This window comes from Capra hircus, chromosome 13 (genome assembly GCF_001704415.2).
Source record: "Capra hircus breed San Clemente chromosome 13, ASM170441v1, whole genome shotgun sequence".
Lineage (NCBI taxonomy): Eukaryota > Metazoa > Chordata > Mammalia > Artiodactyla > Bovidae > Capra > Capra hircus.
Genome location: NC_030820.1, coordinates 42,339,491 through 42,361,849, shown reverse-complemented (window position 1 = coordinate 42,361,849; position 22,359 = coordinate 42,339,491). Strand labels below are relative to the sequence as shown.

The following is a 22,359-nucleotide window of genomic DNA, read 5'->3' as shown; positions in this document are numbered from 1 at the left end:
AAGCTTTAGAAAGGGATAGGGGTGTAGATATGATATTTAATATTATGGGCTTTGAGATTGGTAGTAAGCCTACTCAGGAGGTTCATAACAAAGCTGCTATTCCTTAACAGTATAAGAATACTTTTTTGTTGAAAAAGATGCTTTCTATAATAGAACCAGATAGCTCTATATGTTCTGCTAAGTCGCTTCAGTCGTGTCCGACTCTGTGCGACCCCATAGACGGCAGCCCGCCAGGCTCCCCCGTCCCTGGGATTCTCCAGGCTAGAACACTGGAGTGGGTTGCCATTTCCTTCCAATGCATGAGAGTGAAAAGTGAAAGTGAAGTCGCTCAGCGACCCCATGGACTGCAGCCTACCAGGCTCCTCCATCCATGGGATTTTCCAGGCAAGAGTACTGGAGTGGGGCGCCATTGCCTTCTCCGGTAAATATGTTCAGTACATCAGTAAATAAATAACCCAGTTTGGAGAAAGCTGTGTTTGTTCACAACTGTTTTGAGGAAGATAAAGACCAGTATTTGAAATTTTGTGTTTTCTTTTAAAAAGAGCTATATCAGGGGCATCTCTTGTAACCCAGAAATAGTTGCTTAAATGATTTAAAATCTACAAAGTGTCTAAAAGTTTGGGTGAGATGTAGGGTTTGTTAAATAAATGCAGTGTGGTATATCTATTAAGTATCATTCGATCGATATGGTATCTATTTATCCAATAAGTCTTTCATTCTTCTATTGATGCACATTTATTTTCAAGTTTTCCCTATAACTTAAATGCTGCAGTTATAAGCACTGCTTCATGTGCTCATCAAAGTATTTTTATGAATCATAGAATTGATTCCTTCTGAGGATGATAGATCATAATGCTATTAAATTACCCTCAAATGATTGTATCCTTTTATATTCACTTTCTCAAAAGGTGTGTTTTATCTCCCCACTAGCCAGATGGTAATATTTTACTAACTTTCTAATACTTGAAAATAACATCTCATTTAAGTGTTTATCTTTCCTGGGTAATAAGAATATTAAGCATTTTTGAGCAACAAACATCCTTTGCTGTTTTAAGTTCTGACTTTCTTATTTGACCCATTTATCTGTTACTGCAGTGTTTTAATTACTGTAGCTTTAAGGTATATTTTGGTACTTCCTTTTGAAGAAAAGCTTTGGGCTCTTCTTTTGCATTTTTCTTCCAGATGAAATTTAGAACCATATTTTCAAGTTCTGTAGAAAATTTGGTTGTGATATAGTTTGTGATTGCATTGAATTTGTAGATCAATTTGAGAAGAGACATTCTTTTGGGTTTTTCCTTCTAGGATAATAGGTATGTCTCCTCGTTTCTTCTATTAAATTTTTTTGTAATGAACTATGCCATTTATATGTACTGTTAAAAAGAAAAGTGTATCTGTATACTCTGCTTGATAGAACATCACAAGTACTTGGAAGCTTTTGATGTATGTCTTTCCCCAGAAACAGGATTCTCTGCCCCCATGACCATCGTCATCCTGAATTTGGTGTTAATTATTCGCTTGCTTTTCTTTACAGTTTTAGCAACTGTGTATGTATTTTTTCCCAACATATTATTTACTTTCACATGTTTTTGAACTTTAAGTAGAATCATATTGCATATTCTGTTAATTACTTTTGTTAAGCATTATGTTTCTGAGATTCATCCCTGTTGAAGTGTATACCTGTAGTTCAGTTCAGAAACTTTAGAACTCCTTTACAAGTATTGAAAGTATTGAATACCTCTCAAAGATCTTTTGCTTATGTGGATTAAGTCATATTAGATATTAAAACTAACCAATTTTAAATATAGACATTGTTGCATTTGCTTATGCTTATAAACATATGGTATATTGATAGCTCTAAAAAATAGTAATAATAATAGTAAATCTTAGACATTTTTAATGAAAAGTAATTTTTCCAAAATAAGTTAGTGGCAAGAGTGGCATTGTTTTACAGTTTTCCCAAATATCTTTCATGACCAGAATCTCATGTTTGCTTCTACATTCAGTCTCTTGCAAAATATTGTTTTGGTTGAAGTAGATGCAGAAAATCTGGCCTCACCGAACTACATATTGAGAAGAAGGAGGAATATGTTGATAATCTTTTAAATAGTTATATTATTCTTTCAGTTCAGTTCAGTTGCTCAGTCGTGTCCGACTCTTTGCAACCCCATGAACTACAGCACGCAAGGCCTCCCTGTCCATCACCAACTCCCGAAGTTTACCCAAACTCATGTCTACTGAGTCAGTGATGCCATCCAACCATCTCATATTCTTTAATGCTCATCAAATCCTAACAGTTTCTGAAAGGTTAGCCACAGTGTAGAATTTAAAATCAAATAACTTCTCAAACTCTGTGACATTAAAACCTGTTAGTCTAGCTTGCATTTTAAAGGGATATTTTACCCAAGCATTGGTCGTGTGAAAGATATTAGTTCACTGAATTATGTAGATTTCCCAAATGATGACACATTTCAATATAGAATATCAAAAAATCACCTACATTATCATCACCACTTTGGGAATCACTCCTGTGATTCATTGACTTTTGTTGAAGTATAATAATCTATTATAATAATATATGTTTATCCATTTTATTTTTTATGAACATACTGGTTAGTTCCACCACTGGGCTACAATAATTAGTGGTGCCATAAACATTCTTGGTCATTTTTTCAAGTCCATATACACAGTAGTATCATTTAGGCATATTAGTAGTGGAATTGCTAGATCCATTGGGAGGATATGTACAAGTTCAATTTCATTAGATAGGCTTTTCCCAAATGATGACTCTGATTTATACTCCACCATGAATGAAACCTCCCTTTGCTCTCCAGGCTCTCTAATGTGGCGTTGTCCAACATTTTAAAATTTTGCTGTTCTGGTGGAAGATAAATGATTTATTACTATAGTTTTCAACTGCATTTCTCTGATTGCTTCTGACACTGCATATATCTGTTCCCAATTCCCTGCCTCCCTCTCTGTTAATTCATCTTGCCTGTAGCTTTTCAGTTATATTAGCCTTTTCTGGAATCCTTTTATGGCTTTGCGATTATCTCTATCATATATTTTTTGTTTATTTTCCATTTTTTCATTTATTAAACTATTTTGAGGTAACTGTAGATTTGAAACACATGTATTTCAGATGTGTTTCTTTTAAAGAGCATCTGTTGGAATTTTAATGCAATTTAAAAACATTTTTAGCTGAGATACAGTCTATTTATATTTGCTTAGTTGCCCTTTGTTCTAATTGTCCTGTTTTATATTTCTTTTTTCTCTGTTTGTTTTTTAAATAATTATTTAATATCTTTTACCATTTCAATTATTTAATATCTTTCACCACTTGATTTTTCCGATATACTAATTTGGAAGTTTTATACTTTTTTATTGTTGTTCTAGAAATATGCATCCTTGACTTTTCAAAATCTAAAAGTGACCAATATTTTTACCTTCCTCTTAGATAATACAAGAATCTTAGACGTTTAACTTAATTCAACCCCTCATGACTTACATGTTTTTATCATGTATTTTGATTTTTAAAAAAATATTACCAGGGACTTCCCTGGAAGTCCATTGGTTAAGACTTCATGCACCCGATATAGGATGCATGGGTTGAATCCCTGCTTAGGGAACTAAGATCCCATATGCCATGCAGTATAGCCAAAAAATAAATAAATAAATAATATTCTCACCAGACAGAAGAAGACCCATTTAGAATTATTGTTGTGTTTTGCAGGCAGTGTATTTTTGCTACTTTCTCTATTATTCATTGATTATTTTATCTTTTAGACCATCCATCTAGGGCCTTTTCCTTCTGCTTGAACTATATGCTTTAGAATAACTTACTAAAAGTCTGTTGATGATAACCTTTTTCAGTTTGTGTTTACCTGAAAATATCTTTATTTTACCATCACCTAAGATGTCTTTGCTGAATATAGCAGTTTAGGTTGGCAGTTGTTTTCTTTTAGCACTTTAAAGATCTCATTTCTCTGTCTTTTGGTTTCATTTATTGCTATTGAAAAGTCAGCTGTCAGTCCCTTAGTTGCTTTTCTCGGACTACTTTGATATTTTTCTCTTTGTTTTTAGCTTTCTGCTGCTTCATTGTATTTTTATCTTGGGACTTATTTGCCTTTCTTAAGTTTGTATTGGAGGTGTTTTGAAATATGTTTATTGGCTTTATAATTTCTAGACTGTGGATTTCCATTTTTATAGTCTATTGATATATTTATCTAATGTATAAATAAATGTTTTATAACTTTCATAGTAATTTTCTCCTGGCCTTTTACTTCTTTTTCCCTTTGTTTTCCACAGTTTCCCCAACAGACTGCATTGCCACTGGTGGATTTTTGTTAATCTGAATAGTGAAAAGTGAACTTGACAATAAAACTCGGAAACTGGTCTTTGGAGAGGAGTAGGACTGCAACTACTCTTTCCGTTTTTTCATCATAATTGGTTTATTCAGATGTTTCTTCCATTTAGACCAATGTTAGTAAATTATATTTTCATGATTTTCAAATTTAGTAGTGTAAATAGCATGTGATAATTCATAATTTTAGACATTTCCCCTGTGTTTGTGGTTAGCCTCCTTTTGTTGATTTTTTTTTTCTTTTCATTGATTATGTTTGCTGAAGGTTGTCTGTTCCAAAAAAATCAGCTTTGGGGTTTTATTGATTAACTCAGTTGGCCTTTTGTTTCTGAATTTGGGTTCTCTTTTTTTATTTACAAATTTTATAAGAAGTGTCTGGTGCATACTTTCTGTTTTCTCTTAATGAAATTCTTTAATGAGATTTTTAACACTTAATTGAGTAACTAAATCCCTAGGTAATATTCTGTGTTGAAGACTCTGCCTTCCCTCCCCTCTGACCCTGTTTAGAACCTTTGGGTATACTTGTTCCCTAATTAAGAGAAAGAATATTCACGACCCCAACTCCTGAGACCTGTTTTGACCAGTTAAAGCACCTGCTCAACTCTATGGTTATCCCCTACTTCTCTGTGAGCCATCCTTAGTGAATAGTCCTGTTCTTTGCCCAGGGCATTTTTATGTGATTTATCTAGGGGCGGTAGCAATTAAGGAAGGGGGAAAAAAATTGTGATGGCATAAATTAGGTATCACTTTCCCTTTTGTTAGATGTAACAATCAAAATAATCCACAGCAGGTCTTAAAATGTCATTGACCCTGAAAGAAATTTATTCTTAGGATTTTCTTGTCAGGACAAAACTGCTTAACAGTATCCTTGTAGTAAATATAGTAATGAGTTTGATGCAGTCATTTCATTGCAGATTGATAGCTTAATACTAAAGCACAAATTTAGCCTAATTTGATGAACCAGAACAAAGATGAGTTTCCTTTATACAGATGTCTGAAAATGGCACCATATAAATTTTGAAGTGATTCCAATAAAAAGTGCATAATCTTGACTATGGAAAAGTGTTCTCCAAAGAATCTGTTGACTTTACATAGCATAGCAAGGAAGGGAACAAAATTTGAAAAATATAAGATTATAAGTATCTGTGTGATACACAGAAATTTTTTTTATTGTAGGATTCAATTTTGAAAATGTAAAACTAATCTTCAAAAATTGAATATTAAGTCTAAAAGTCAGTCACAGTTAAATAACAATATCATATTGCCAAGCCATAACTCATTTTTTGCAATGGGAGTAATTTGTTTTTTTTTTACAAAGAAGGCACTTGTACTCTCATTGCATATACTAAATGCCCAAAGTTATTTTGCTATTTTACATAGTAATTCATCTACGTAATTCTTTATGAATTTAAGTAACTTGCTTTGTGAGCTAAGGTTTCCCTGTATGCTTTCTATTTGTACAGTACCATAGCAGCAATGATTCTCTAGGAGCTCCTGGTTAGTTTTCCTCTAGCAAATGCAGATATGGTCCGGGAAATGCATATGGTTGTGTTAGATTACTTGGTTAAAACATGAGCCAAAAGTAAAAGATGTCCTTAGACCAGGCCAGACACTTGACACACACGTACACCAATTTTACTTTTAGTTGATGTTGTTAGGGCTGCTGTGGCTTAGTGGGAGGGACAAGCACCCCCAATCCTGACCCTGAGTGCTGGAATCAGCATCTGCTGGGCATATATGGAATATCCATAAACCATATCCAGTAGACCGTTTATTTTTATCGACTACGCAACAATGCCCAGTGAAACCATAATCAGGGAGTTTACGTAGGCAGTAACTGGAAAGCTTTATAGCAGCGAGGAGTTAAAATAACTTGGGGTCACTGTAGTGAAAAGATGTGGATTTCGGGTTAGGTCTGCGATCTGCAGTCCTGCATAGTTACTGAATAACCTGTGGGCGAGACACCTTCGAGGAAGTTGAAGCTTGGAGCGACCATTGTAAAATGACAGTAAAACTGTCCACCTAGGAGTCCTGGGAGACGTCAGACAGAGGCCCGAGGGAGCCCTGCTTGCTTGTCCGCACTCGGCCCCGACCGCAACTCCCACCCGCTTCGCGGGGGCCTGTGCGGGTGTGGGTTGGCGGTTCCGCCCCGCGCGGTTGACTTTTAAAGGCGCGGAGCGGTGTGCGCCGCCCACCACGCTGGCTTTCGCTGGCGGGAGCAGGCAGGCGGGGCCGGCGGGGCGAAGGGAAGCCCCCTCCCCCACGCATCATGAGGTGAGGAGGAGGGGTCGACGCCCACCTGGCGGGTAAACTGCCTGCCTGCCGTGCCTAGCAGACTGGCAGAAGGGTCACTCTAGGTGTCCCACCCTCGGGGGGCTTTAGGGAGTGAAGCTTTGGTGGTGCCGCCGGGATGCTAGGGCTCAGGGGCTCAGTCTGTTCAACTTCTTGCCACCGCCGTGGACTGTAGCCCGCCAGGTTCGTGTGTCCATGGGATTCTCCAGGCAAGAATACTGGAGTGGATTGCCATCCCCCTCCTCCAGGGGATCTTCCCTACTCAGGGATCGAATCCGTGTGTCCTGCGTTGGCAGGCACGTGGATTCTTTACCACTGAGCCATCTGGGAAGTCAGGTTTACGGAGCATCTTAGGGGAGACCCTTGCCAAGCTGCTATAGAAGATGGCAGCACTCCTCACATCTCATGTGTGTGTGTGTGTGTGTCTCTGTGTGTGTGTTGCCAAGCTGCTATAGAAGATAGCAGCACTCCTCACATCTCGTGTGTGTGTGTGTGTGTGTGTGTGTAGACATGTAGTATTTTAGGATGTCCTTTGAACTGTGTCCTTTAAAGCAGTGATTCCAAATAATAGCAAGAATACGTTGGTTTTTATTCTTTATCTGCGTGATTATCTTGACGTTAGGAAACATTTAAACTTTTGTGCATGGCAGACGTTTTTATATATTTTAAGATTGTTATGAAAATCATATGTTTCTGATTTATGGTATCTTCTGTTTTAAATACAGGAGCTTTGTCTTATGGGTCTCTTACTGTTTGGGCTTATGGGAAATGCTATTTCCATTTGTTTGCTTTGTCTTCATTTTTTAAAACTAATTTGCTACTACTTAGGGCAATGGGAGATCTTTTTTTTCCAAAATGAAAATAGCTTTATTTCCCCAGATTATATTTATGCTTACATAAAATTTCAGGTAATACATAAAGCTGTAAAAAAAAAAAAAAAGAAACAAAAATTAGCTGTATTTGATGCACTCAAAGGTGACTTGGTAGAGTTTTGGGTACCATGGTCCAGGAGCTCTCCTGGGTACTGGGGGGCTTTGTGAGCAAGACAGTATCTACTTGTGTGCGCCTTACATTCTGGTGGGGAAGAGGGACACACACCTCAAAAGTAAATTGACAAGATAGTTGAAGTAGTGAGTGCTTCAAAGAAAATGCCTACTTTAGTTGGGGGTAATCAGAGGTTCATCTGAGGAAATAACTTCTAGATTTCAGTAAAAGAAGAGAGGGAGCTAAGTCACGGGCATAACAGAAGACCCAGCATTCCAGTCAGAAATATCAGCAATTGCAAAGGCCTGAGAAGAGCAAAGAGCTTGAATGGAAAGACCAGGGTAGCTGGACCTTAGTAGGAAGGTGGATCAGGTAAGGTGGAGGGAGTAAGCAGGGGCTGGATTTCATAGGGCCACTGAGCAGTGTGTACAGTGGGGTCTCAGGGCTTAAGTAGGGAAATGAAGTGATCTGGAATACTGATTGATTTACTGGTTATGTGAATGTTTATTGAAACCTAACTGTACCAGGCACTGTTCTGGGCACTGGGGTACAGCATGGAAAAAGATACTCTGTATTCATGAAACTATTATAATAATCTAGTGGTGGGAACATAAATAAACAAGAAAAAGATCAGTTATTGATAAGTGTTATACAGATGATAACCACCATTTAAATCATAGTATATGTTCTTAAGGCCTTATATATGTGTGTGTGTGTGTGTGACACACATATATATTAGTACTTCTTTGTAATCAGCTTTTCTTTCCTCTAGACAGTTTATGGTAGGACTTTTTCTCTGTTACATTAAATGAATAGATTTATTTGGGAGTGTCAGGGTTTTTTTTTTAGGCTAAGTATGGCCAAATTAATACTACATAAATGAAAAAAATACTGGGCATCAACAAAAACTTGTGTAAGTCATCTATTTGGAAAGAAGTATCACTTCATGGGAAATAGATGGGGAAACAGTGGAAAGTGTCAGACTTTATTTTGGGGGGCTCCAGAATCACTGCAGTTGCAGCCATGAAATTAAAAGATGCTTACTCCTTGGAAGGAAAGTTATGACCAACCTAGATAGCATATTCAAAAGCAGAGACATTACTTTGCCAACAAAGGTCCGTCTGTCTAGTCAAGGCTATGGTTTTTCCAGTAGTCATGTATGAATGTGAGAGTTGGACTGTGAAGAAAGCTGAGCGCCGAAGAATTGATGCTTTTGAACTGTAGTGTTGGAGAAAACTCTTGAGAGTCCCTTGGACTGCAAGGAGATCAGTCCTGGGTGTTCTTTGGAAGGAATGATGCTAAAGCTGAAGCTCCAGTACTTTGCCCACCTCATGCGAAGAGTTGACTCATCGGGAAAGACTGATGTTGGGAGGGATTGGGGCAGGAAGAGAAGGGGACGACAGTGGATGAGATAGCTGGATGGCATGACCGACTCGATGGATATGAGTCTGAGTGAACTCCGGGAGTTGGTGATGGACAGGGAGGCCTGGTGTGCTGCGATTCATGGGGTCGCAAGGAGTCGGACACGACTGAGCAACTGAACTGATGCAGTAACTTCCTTTGGACACATTAACTTATGGCTCTCCACCTTCATTCTATGCTCCAGCAGCCCCTCGTGATAATTTTGACTTAGTGTGGTTTGTCATACACTTCAAGAATGTACCCTAATTAACCTTTGTTGTCATTCTAGTTCCTCATGGATTCTCTTTGCCAGTACATATATTTTAGGATTTTAGTATTCATAAGAGAAATGCAAGGAAGTAGAGGAAAAGAATAGAATGGGAAAGACAGATCTCTTCAAGAAAATTGGAGATACCAAGGGAACATTGGAGAAGAAAATGGCAACCCACTCCAGTATTCTTGCCTGGAAAATCTCATGGACAGAGGAGCCTGGCAGGCTATGGTCCATGGGATTACAAGAGTAGGACACGACTTAGCAACTAAACCACCACCACCAAGGCAACATTTCATGCAAGGATGGGCACGATAAAGTACAGAGATGGTAAGGACCTAACAGAAGAATCACAAAAAGCAATTAAAGAAGTAGCAAGAATACACAGGAGAACTATACAAAAAATATCTTAATGACCCAAATAAACATGATGGGGTGGTCACTCACCTAGAGTCAACCATTCTGGAGTGTGAAGTCAAGTGGGTCTTAGGAAGCATCACTACGAACAAAGCTAGTGGAGGTGATGGAATTCCAGCTGAGCTGTTTCAAATCCTTAAAAATGATGCTGTTAAAGTGCTGTACTCAGCATGTCAGCAAATTTGAAAAACTCAGCAGTGGCCACAGGACCAGAAAAGGTCAGTTTTCCTTCCACTCCCAAAGAAGGGCAGTGCCAAAGAATGTTCAAACTGCCGGATGATTGCACTCATTTCACATGCTAATAAGGTTATGCTCAAAATCCTGAAGCTGGGCTTCAGCAGTCCATGAACTGAGAACTTCCAGATGTATGAGCTGGGTTTAGAAAAGACAGAGAAATCAGGTCAAATTGCCAGCATTCATTGGATCATAGAAAAGCAAGAGAATTCCAAAAAACATCTGCTGCTACTTCATTGACTATGGAAAAGCCTTTGACTATGTGGATCACAACAAACTGGAAAATTATTGAAGAGATGAGAATACCAAACTACCTTACCTGTCTCCTTAGAAACCTGGATGTGGATCAGAAAGAAACAGTTAGACCCTTACATGGAACAACAGACTGGTTCAAAATTGGGAAAAGAGGATGTCAAGGCTGTATATTGTCACCCTGCTTATTTAATTTATATGCAGGGTGAAAGTGTTAGTTGCTCAGTCGTGTCCAACTCTTTTTAACCCCATGGACTATAGCCCACCAGGTTCTTCTGTCCGTGGAATTCTGGAGGCAGGAATACTGGAGTGGGTTGCCATTTCCTACTCCAAGGGATCTGCCCCAACCCAGGGATTGAACATGGTTCTCCTGCATTGCAGGCAAATTCTTTATCGTCTGAGCCATGAGGAAAGATCTAGTGCTCATGATATGTGGGGTACATCATGCAAAATGCCAGGCTGGATGAATCCCAAGCTGGAATCAAGGTGATACTATACATGGCAGAAAGTGAGGAAGAACTAAAGAGCCTCTGGATGAGGGTGAAAGAGGAGAGTGAAGAACCTGGCTTAAAACTCCACATTGAAAAAACTAAGATCATGGTATCCAGTCCCATCACTTCATGGCGAATGGATAGGGAAAAAGTTTGGAACAGTGACAGATTTTATTTTCTTGGGCTCCAGAATCACTGTGGACAGTGATTGCACCCATGAAATTAAAAGATACCTGCTCCTTGAAAGGAAAGCTGTGACAAACCTAGACAGCAGGTTAAAAAGCAGAAACATACATTACTTTGCTGACAAAGATTTATCTAGTCAAAGCTATGATTTTTCCAGTAGTCATGTATGGATGTGAGAGTTGGACCATAAAGAAGGCTGAGTGCTGAAGAATTGATACTTTTGAACTGTGGTACTGGAGAAGACTGTTGAGAGTCCCTTGGACTGCAAGAAGTCAATCCTAAAGGAAATTAACCCTAAATCATCATTGGAAGGACTGATGCTGAAGCTGAAGCTCCAATACTTTGGCCACCTGATGCAAAGTGCCACTCATTGAAAAAGACCCTGATGCTCGGAAGGTGATGAAAGTGAAAGTGATGTCACTCAGTCGTGTCCAACTCTTTGCGACCCCAAAGATTGTAGCCTATCATGCTCCTCCGTCCATGGGATTTTCTAGGCAAGAGTATTGGAGTGGGTTGCCATTTTCTTCTCCAGAGGATCTTCCCGACCCAGGGATTGAACCCGGGTCTTCCTCATTGTAGGCATACACTTTAACATCTGAGCTACCAAGGATCCACGATGCTGGGAAAGATTGAAGGCAAAAGGAGAAGAGGGTGGCAGAAGTTGAGATGGTTAGATGGTATCACTGACTCAGTGGACATGAGTTTGAGCAAATCCTGGGAGACAGTGAAGGTCAGGGAAGCCATGGGGTTGCACAGAGCTGGACACAACTTAGTGACTGAACAACAGTTCATAAGAGAGAGATCTGTAGTTTCCTTTCTTATGTATTTTTTTTTCAGATTTTAGTGTTTGCTTTACAAAAACAAATTGGGAAGCTGTGCTCCTTTTTCTGAATTTTAGAACAGATTACATAATTTTTCCTTTCAGTTATCAAATGCATATTTACTAAACATCTACTGTGTGCCAGGCATTGGGCTGATGCTGGGTAATCAGAAGTAAACAAAACAGACATGATTCCTGTCCTCATAGGGCTTGATTTATTAGGGTAGTAGACATTGGTGAAATAATTATGATTATATAATTATAAACTATGATAAGTACTCTGGGGGAAAAATAGAGTGCTTTAAAAGAATAGCATTGATGATCTACTTTGTTCTTTTCGTATATTTGAGTAAATGGTTATTGAGTTCATATGCACTAAAAATTAATTCTTTTAATATTTGTTGAAGATTTGATATGTAATTAGGTCAGTGGTAAATACTTAAATAAATAAAATGAGGTCTTCATAATTATAAAAATGGAAATAAAAATAATGGTAATAGGAGCTACTATGATAGATGGTATATTGCATATTTTTTATTGAGACATATTAAGTAGACACTTCAGTTACATGACACGTCCAATTGTTCAGTCCTCTGGAAATCCCGCTAAGATTATAGTAAAAGAATAAAGATAAAAATCCACAAAGATCGAGAGAATGAGGAAGGAGAAGATAAATGAAATCAATATTTGGGAAACTAGAAGGAAGTTGTTGTTGTTGAGTCTCTCAGTATTGTCCAACTGTTTTGCGGCCCCATGACCGTAACCCACCACGTACCCCTGTCCATTGGATTTCCCAGACAAGAATATTGGAGTGAGTTGCCATTCCCTCCTCCAGGGGATATTCCTGACCCAGGGATGGAACCTGTATCTCCTGCATTGCAGGCAGATTCTTTACCACTGAGCCACTTTCTATGGGGAAGCTCATGGAAAGAAGGTAGTTAAGTACTAAATGATTTAGTGGATTAGACAATGCTGAAGAGAATAAGCTAACAAGAGAAGCAAGCTGATTTCCTTCACAGAATCTGGGAAAGGATCAGGATATAGAGGTACCAAGCTTTTCTCAAGGTAGAAATACCGGTGGAATAGAAATAGAAGTAATTGATCCTCTTCACTCCACATACCCAGATAGCCACCTTCCTTCTACCCTGACAGAAGACTGAAGGTTTATTGTCAGGAGACATGAACTAGGCAGGCTCTAGACAACTGAGGTTGGGGTGAAGATCCTAAATAAAGATAAGGATTAAGTGAAAGTTAACATATGGAATGGTGAAACCAGAGCTGTCTTTTTCTGCGTGGTTCTCAGAACTAGTAGTCAAGCTTTTGTGTGTTATAGTGTGTTAATTGCTCAGTCATGTCAGACTCTTTGTGACCCCATAGACCTGTTGCCCACCAGGCTTCTCTGTCCATGGGATTCTCTAGGCAAGAATACTGGAGTGTGTAGCCATTGCCTTCTCCAGGGAATCTTTCCTACCCAGGGATCAAACCCGGGTCTTCTGCATTTCCAGCAGATTCTTTACCATATGAGCCACTTATGCTTCCCCTCAACAGGGTATTAAAGGATTCTTTTCTGGGGAAACTTTTCAACCCACAACAAAATATTTAACAGATAGGGCTTTTTGAGTTCACTTGATTAAATCAGCAGCTGCATCACCATCAGATCTCCTGCAGGAATGACGGCTGCTGGTCAGGAAGTGGTGCTCATGCGTTAGACTTTCAGTCAGCTTTAAGTGCCTCACAGTTAAACGTAAACAGACAGCCAAGGATCACCAGTCATTTGTTGGAATTCTCTAACACAGAAGAGACCAAGCAGGAATAAACAGGTAGAAAATAAAAGGAGCTTGGTAGAAATTAGATTTACTGCAGGTAACAGGAGAAACTTTAACACAATGAAACAGTAGTATCTTTAAAGAGAAAAAAGAAGATATAACTTACATGAAAGAAGAGATTCTATTTTTAAAAGAGGAATTATTCAGAAAACGGGATGAGATTAGATAATAAAGCTGAAGAACTCTCCTAAAAACAGCCACACCAGTTAGAATCTGGAACACGATACAGTGGGTACATAATGATACAAACAGCCACTGTCATTGAGATGGGATATGTCATGAAATGTTTCAGAGAGGCACTGATACTTGAAATCTGAAGGAAGCCAAAAAAGGGGGCGCACTAGTGTATATGTTTTCAAGGCAATAGAAGTAGGAGCAAATGCAGAGGTAGAAGCATGATACACATGAGAAACTGCAAGCAGTTCATTATTTGGGAAATTCAATATGTTTTACAAAAAAATAATGTATAGTTATACATACCTTTTTTCAAAAAGGATTTGAGGTGGAGTTGTGTCGATTTATTTAAAATTCTTTAGAAAAGTAGCAGTATTGATGGTATCCATTCATTATGTCGAGAGGAGAATTAAGTTGTGAGTCAGGAGACCAGGATTCTAGTGTAGACCTACCACTGACTTGTTCTAAGACCTTAGTGTGATGATGTCAGTGACCGCCTTCCAATAATTATCTCCCCTTTTCTTACATACCCCCAGATCACAATTTTGCCTAGATTTGGGGGGAATTTCATGCTTCAGGAGTAGCATGGGAGGATGAGAATGGTGGGGCTATGTGAATATTACTCTAAGCTCATTACGGTAATTCTACTCTCCTTGGTTCGTGGCTGTTTTAGTAAAAACGTGACTCAGTTCTGACCAGTAAGGTGAGAATGACCGCCTGCAGAGAGAATTCTGGGAAAGTTTTCTCACAAAGGACAAAGGAAAAGATACTCTCTCTCTGCCTTCATCTTATTCTAGCTCTGAAGATGTGTTTGAGTCCAGTGTAGTGATGCAACAGAGCAGTTTTCAGTCTTAAGGGTTCCCTCCTTTGCTCCTTCATCCAAGGATTGTTTTTAAAAATATGGTGCCTTTATTGCTACTCCTCTTGTAACTTGGAAGTGTAATCTGGCTTGGGAAGGTCTTGACTTCCACCTCTTTGAGGTGGAAGAGGTTTCCAACTCAACTGGTTTCCTCTTTGAGACCACTGTCACCAGAAGACACAACCCTTGCTTCCCAGAGGTCACTCTAGGAATATTTTGTGAGCACATTCTAAGATCCCTGGGCTTCACAGGCACTTTCATTATAAACACTTTTTCAATGAGACAGTTTCATTTGTCTCATGAAATCCAAGATATAGCATAGTACTAGATACATAATAGTCAGCACTAACAGTTTTGTTTAATGAAGGTTGAATCATATACTACACAATTGCACTCATCTCACACACTAGTAAAGTAATGCTCAAAATTCTCCAAGCCAGGCTTCAGCAAATACGTGAACCATGAACTTCCAGATGTTCAAGCTGGTTTTAGAAAAGGCAGAGGAACCAGAGATCAAATTGCCAACATCCACTGGATCATGGAAAAAGCAAGAGAGTTCCAGAAAAACATCTATTTCTGCTTTATTGACTATGCCAAAGCCTTTAACTGTGTGGATCACAATAAACTGGAAAATTCTGAAAGAGATGGGAATACCAGACCACCTGTCCTGCCTCTTGAGAAACCTATATGTAGGTCAGGAAGCAACAATTAGAACTGGACATGGAACAACAGACTGGCTCCAGATAGGAAAAGGAATATGTCAGGGCTGTATATTGTCACCCTGCTTATTAAACTTATATGCAGAGTACATCATGAGAAACGCTGGGCTGGAAGAAGCACAAGCTGGAATCAAGATTGCTGGGAGAAATATCAGTAACCTCAGATATGCAGATGACACCACCCTTATGGCAGAAAGTGAAGAGGAACTAAAAAGCCTCTTGCTGAAAGTGAAAGTGGAGAGTGAAAAAGTTGGCTTAAAGCTCAACATTCAGAAAACTAAGATCATGGCATCTGGTCCTATCACTTCATGGGAAATAGATGGGGAAACAGTGGCTGACTTTATTTTTTTGGGCTCCAAAATCACTGCAGATGGTGACTGCAGCCGTGAAATTAAAAGACACTTACTCCTTGGAAGGAAAGTTAGGACCAACCTAGATAGCATATTAAAAAACAGATACTACTTTGCCAACAAAGGTCCATCTAGTCAAGACTATGGTTTTTTCCAGTGGTCATGTATGGATGTGAGAGTTGGACTGTGAAGAAAGCTGAGCACCGAAGAATTCATGCTTTTGAACTGTGGTGCTGGGAGAGACTCTTGAGAGTCCCTTGGACTGCAAGGAGATCCAACCAGTCCATCCTAAAGGAGATCAGTCCTGGGTGTTCATTGGAAGGACTGATGCTGAGGCTGAAACTCCAATCCTTTGGCCACCTCATGCGAAGAGTTGACTCATTGGAAAAGACCCTGATGCTGGGAGGGATTGGGGGCAGGAGGAGAAGGGGATGAGATGGCAGGATGGCATCACCGACTCAATGCACATGAGTTTGAGTGAACTCCGGGAGTTGGTGATCGACAGGGAGGCCTGACGTGCTGTGATTCTTGGGGTTGCAAAGAGTGGGACACGATTGAGTGACTGAACTGAACTGGATTTAAGGGTAGAGAGAAGTTTTATTTGTGTTCTGTTTGATTTTATTATTTCCAATCAGTAGAACATGGGTGTGGTTCTATAATCTCTTCACTTTGAGAGGCTATTTTCCCCGTAGGACTGTACCACCCTGATCTTGTCTGAAAGGTTTTTTTTCAATAAGGCAAAAGTGATTTCTGTTTATTTCTGTGAGGAAAATTTCCTTTAGAAATTAAAGGATTGGAGAAACAACATTTCAGTTTATGTGTATTATTACTTCTTATAGAGCAAATCAGTAGAACTTTAGCCTTTAGCTCTGGAGCCTTGACAAAGTAAATATTACAAAATTGTACCTAATGGTCAGTAAACATTTATTTATATAGTAGATATGCCCAAAATAGAACTACTCACTTTATGATTTAATTTTTTCTTTTTTTGTTTTAGCATTTATGACATTAACAGAGAACAGGAGTATGTCAAGAATTCTGGGGGTATACTTGCTGAAAATGAATTAAGACCACCCTCCCAGCTGCATCCCCTCTTAGAGAAGACTGAGACAGGGTTCATATCAGAAAAGAGTGGGTATTAAACAAATGGTCTAAGTTATTGTTAATGAATCCAGAGTTGAACAATGCAATTTTTAAAATTTTAATTTACATCATGTAAATGCAAGGACTTGAAAAAAATTATAATTTCTAGTAGCTGCAAAATTTTTGTAATTATTAGTCTAAAATTGATAGGTTTTTTAAGTTTTTTTAAGTTTTTAATTTAAGGTTAATTAAGTTTTCAAATTGCATCAGAAAATAGGTGTTCAAGAGAAACTGTCACTCTCTGTATTTCTTTGAAATTATTATTTATTCTACTTGATTTTAAGTTATGTTAAATAGTAGAAGTAATACATGCTTATATAAGAAAAATATAAATTGTAGTAACATATGTAAGGTAAAAGTACAAGGTCTCCTTTTTTGTCCACTCCCCAATCACCATTGGCATAAACACTGTTAACTGTTAGATTTCCTATCTCTTTCTAGATCTTTTTCTGTATACTTTGAAACACATAAGTTTTTTTACCAAAATAACATTATATAATGCATTTATTCACTCAATAGTATACAGTAGATATCTTTGTACATTAGTATATACAGATTTACTTTGTCTTTATTTAATAGTTGCAAGGTGTTTCCCTGTTGATTGCAGTTTAGGTTATCTCCAAGACTTCCCCGGTGGCTCAATTGGTAAGGCATCTGCCTGCAATGTGGGATACCTTGGTTTGATCCCTGGGTTGGGAAGATCCCCTGGAGAAGGGAATGGTTACCCACTCCAATATTCTGGCCTGGAGAATTCCATGAACTGTATAGTCCATGGAGTCGCAAAGAGTCCAGCAGGACTGAGCGACTTTCACTTTCACTTAGGTTATCTCCATTGTTCTTCGTGTTACAGGTGCTGGTATGTGGAACATCCTTGTACTTATCACCTCTGCACTTAGCTAATATTTCTGAAGAATAGATTTTCAGGAATGAAATGGTTATTTAGTATGCCCATTTTAAGTTTTTGTTACTTCCTGACAAACTGTGTTCTGAAGAAGTTGTATTTATCTTAAACTGGCAGTCCTTTGATATCTTAAAGGTATCAAAGATACCTTTTCAGATTAGGTGATTAAGGACTGGGCTATTCCTTCAACAACTATCAAATAACCGAGGAGATAAACTATATAGGCATCTAGAGTGAAAATGCTGTTGCTTAATCACAGACAGGATATGTCCAGGGGAATTGTAGAAGTGGTTAGTTTCTGTTAGAATTACTGTGACACCTAAGTTGTTGCCATTTGTTCATCTCATTATTTGCTTTCAGACCAGATGCTTATAAAATGGAAAACAGATGCTTGTAACATAGCATGAGAAATTGGTTTATAATTTCCTTGTCTCTCTTACTAGAAGTTAGAAAAAGAAGTGTCCCTCATGTCAGTCACTCAGTATCCCTGATGGAGTTTGAGAAAGGGGGAGATGATTCAGAGCACTGTGAGCAGAGTCCAGCTTCTTGTGTCAAGCATGACCTAACTTTTAAAATAAAATCCAGAAATAGCAGAGCTGCTGCTGCTGCTAAGGCACTTCAGTCGTGTCTGACTCTGTGCAACCCCATAGATGGCAGCCTACCAGGCTCCCCACTCTCTGGGATTCTCCAGGCGAGAACACTGGAGTGGGTGGCCATTTCCTTCTCCAAAGCATGAAAGTGAAAAGTGAAAGGAAAGTCGCTCAGTCATCTCTGACTTATAGTGACCCCATGGACTGCAGCCTACCAGGCTCCTCCGTCCACGGGATTTTCCAGGCAAGAGAAATATACCCAAAGCCAGGTGCTACAGTAAAGAGCATTAACTCAGTTTTTACAGCCATTTTGATTGAACTTAAATTTTTTCCGTATGCACTGTGTTTGTCACTTAAGTCTTACGGGATACTCTTTACACTTTACAATCAGATTTTTTTCTAGTTACCCTCTTAGATGTTGTTTAAATTTCTTTGTGGAATAGCCCCCACTTCTTTCTCTTAATATTCTGATACTCTTGAATGGTTTATAAAGCATGTGTATTGCTCAGCAAAAAAGATAAAACTATCCTTTTATTTAGTGCTCCTTGATTTGTACATTTGTTAGGGGGTTAAGTGAGAGTGCGTTGTGTGGGCAGAGACTTCTCAATAAACATTCTTATCTATCTCCTTACATAAAGAGCAGGAAACTTGTACTTTCTTGAGAGTATAATCAAGGTTATTTATTATGAAATCATGAAAGATGCAGGATTTACCATGGTTTTCCATAAAGTTTTCTTTTGATATGCTTTTCCTTCTGTCAACTGTAAAAATTGTTACTTTTATAACGTATGGCTATTGAGTGCTAACCTAAAAGGGGAAGCGTTTTTAACCGTAAATAGTCTTAGAAATTACAATATGAAAGTACAAAATAAGTGATTTACTTGTTCTGCCTTGTTTATTTTAAATCATTACCATTAGTCATAGCTTTATTGGGAACTGTATTCCCCACACTGTGTTAGACAGGTTTTGTTTTTTTTTTAATTGCATTATTTCTTCCTTCAGTTTATTATTGTGCATTGACACTCAAAATTGGGGAAATATGTAGTATTTACTACTTCTGAAATTTAAAATCTGTGCCTATCTGTTAACATTGCGTACAGTTTAAGATAGTTGGTAATCATAGTTTGTTCATTTCCAGAACTACAAGAACTTTTGTATCTTGTAAGCAAAATCTTTCACAGATATGGAGCCTAAGTGAACAAAGCCATAGCTTTTTAATTACTGTCATTAGTGTTTTGCTATTTGAAGCTCTTTAGAATATCCTTTTCTTTTCTTTCTTTTTTTAATAACACTGGTATATTGATCCAGTATTCTTGCCTGGAGAATTCCATGGACAGAGGAGCCTGGCAGGCTACAGTCCATGGGGTCACAAAGCAAGTCGACACGACTGAGGGACTTTCACTTTCACTTCATTATATTAATATTGAAAGAGAGAAGATGAAACTGAGGAAAAATAAAAATAAATGTTTCATCTTTTTTTTTCCTTCCTTCCTTTTTATAATCTTTTATTTTCAACTCTAGGAAGTTTTGTTATTAAAAGCATTTTCAAATTACCTTGTGAATTAAAGTGTTAGGACAGTTTAGTACAAATTAATTTTACTGAAATGTTTGTTTTAATTTAATAGTTTAGGGTTTTTTTTAAAATCTGTTGTTCATAAATTAATTTTATTTAAAAAGCTTATATTCTCCAACTTTTGAACTTTAATGTAATTGGCTGAGTTCTGATAAAAGTAGGAAACCATATTAACATACTTATTTATACTGTAAGGTCAAAACTTCCAGTGTTATAAACATTACTCTGTTCTCTTTAGAAGTAATCCATGTGTATCCTTTTCCCCACATTGTTAAAGAGAATAGAGGATCCAAATAGAAAGGAGTAGACAAAGCAAATAGTTAAATGTTATGAGACTTCATTAGTCTCAGTTCTCGCTGAGTGAGGACTCGTAAAAAGGACACAGGCCCAACCAGGAGAATTGCTTGATTGGGTCATTAATTCTCAACTATAGGAAACATGGCTTTCATAGGAGAGGTAGCCTAGCATCTCAGATGGTACGTGGGTATGGTTTGAAAAAAGCACTTTCAAAAAAAGTAATGAATTTTTATTTTCATAAAATGATGATTTTCTAGTACAATCCATAAGAAGTAAAGTTCAGTAGATGTTTCCAGGCTGGTGAGGAAGGCTCAGAGAAAAACAATTTCTGATGTGTTTGCTGAGTGTGCAGTTCAGTTCAGTTGCTCAGTCATGTCCGATTCTTTGTGACCCCATGGACTGCAGCATGCCAGGCCTCCCTGTCCAACACCAACTCTCCCGGAGTTTACTCAATCTCATGTCCATTAAATCGGTGATGGCATCCAGCCATCTTATCCTCTGTCGTCCCCTTCTCCTCCTGCCTTCAATCTTTCCCAGCATCAGGGTCTTCTCAAATGAGTCAGCTCTTTGCATCAGGTGGCCAAAGTATTGGAGTTGCAGCTTCAGCATCAGTCCTTCCAGTGAATATTCAGGACTAATTTCCTTTAGGATAGACTCGTTGGATCTCCTTGCTGTTCAAGGGACTCTCAGGAGTTTTCTCCAGCACCACAGTTCAAAAGCATCAAATGTTCTGTGCTCAGCTTTCTTTATAGTCCAACTCTCATATCCATACATGACTGCTGGAAAAACCATAGCCTTGACTAGACGGACCTTTGTTGGCAAAGTAATGTCTCTGCTTTTTAATATGGTGTCTAGTTTGGTCATAACTTTTCTTCCAAGGAGCAAGCGTCTTTTAATTTCATGGCTGCAGTCACCATCTGCAGTGATTTTGGAGCCCCCAAAAATGAAGTCTGTCGCTGTTTCCACTGTTTACCCATCTATTTGCCATGAAGTGATGGGACTGGATTCTGTGATCTTAGTTTTCTGAATGTCGAGTTTTAAGCCAACTTTTTCACTTCTTTTACTTTCATCAAGAGGCTCTTTGGTTCTTCGCTTTCTGCCATAAGTGTGGTATATCATCTGTGTATCTGAGGTTATTGATAATTCTCCAGCAATCTTGATTCCAGCTTGTGCTTCATCCAGTCCAGCATTTCTCATGATGTACTCTGCATATAAGTTAAATAAAGCAGGGTGACAATATATAGCCTTGACATACTCTTTTTGCAATTTGGAACCAGTCTGTTGTTCCTTGTCCAGTTCTAACTGTTGCTTCTTGACCTGCATACAGATTTCTCAGAAGGCAGGTCAGATGGTCTGATATTCTCGTCTCTCGAAGAATTTTCCACAATTTATTGTGGTCCACACAGTCAAAGGCTTTGGAGTAGTCAATAAAGCAGAAGTAGATGTTTTTCTGGAACTCTCACTTTTTCAGTGGTCCAGCAGATGTTGGCAATTTGATCTCTGGTTCCTCTGCCTTTTCTAAATCCAGCTTGAACATCTGGAAGTTCACAGTTCACATTCTGTTGAAGCCCGACTTGGAGAATTTTGAGCATTACTTTACTAGTGTGTGAGATGAGTGCAGTTGTGCGGTATTTTGAGCATTCTTTGGCGTTGCCTTTCTTTGGCATTGCCTTTCTTTGGGATTGGAATGAAAACTGACCTTTTCCAGTCCTGTGGCCACTGCTGAGTTTTCCAAATTTGCTGGCATATTGAGTGCAGCACTTTCACAGCATCATCTTTTAGGATTTGAAGTAGCTCAGTTGGAATTCCTTCACCTCCACTAGCTTTATTCGTAGTGATGCTTCCTAAGGCCCACTTGACTTCACATTCCAGGATGTCTGGCTCTAGGTGACTGATCATGCCATCGTGATTATCTGGGTCATGAAGATCTTTCTTGTATAGTTCTTCAGTGTATTCTTGCCACCTCTTAATACCTTCTGCTTCTGTCATGTTCAAACCATTTCTGTACTTTACTGTGGCCATCTTTGCATGAAATGTTCCCTTGGTGTCTCTAATTTTCTTGAAGAGATCTCTAGTCTTTTCCATTCTATTGTTTACCTCTATTTCTTTGCATTGATCACTGTGGAAGGCTTTCTTATATCTCCTTGCTATTCTTTGAAACTCTGCATTCAGATGGGTATATCTTTCTTTTTCTCCTTTGCCTTTTGCTTCTCTTCTTT

The 22,359-nt window shown here is 38.4% G+C and overlaps 1 protein-coding gene across 5 annotated transcripts in view; it reads left to right on the top strand.

Annotated features, from left to right (window-relative positions):
- FAM208B (family with sequence similarity 208 member B) overlaps positions 1 to 22,359 on the top strand; it is a 70,363-nt gene that overhangs the window by 1,587 nt on the left and 46,417 nt on the right. For 4 of the 5 annotated variants that reach the window (XM_018057298.1, XM_013968582.2, XM_013968583.2 and 1 more), the window contains exons 2-3: positions 4,306 to 4,479; positions 16,634 to 16,767. The exons of the other annotated variant lie outside the window; for it this stretch is intronic. In XM_018057298.1, the coding sequence (XP_017912787.1) occupies positions 4,457 to 4,479; positions 16,634 to 16,767 (157 nt within the window). In that variant the 5' untranslated portion in view covers positions 4,306 to 4,456. The remainder of the gene's footprint in view (positions 1 to 4,305; positions 4,480 to 16,633; positions 16,768 to 22,359) is intronic. 5 annotated transcript variants of the gene reach the window in all.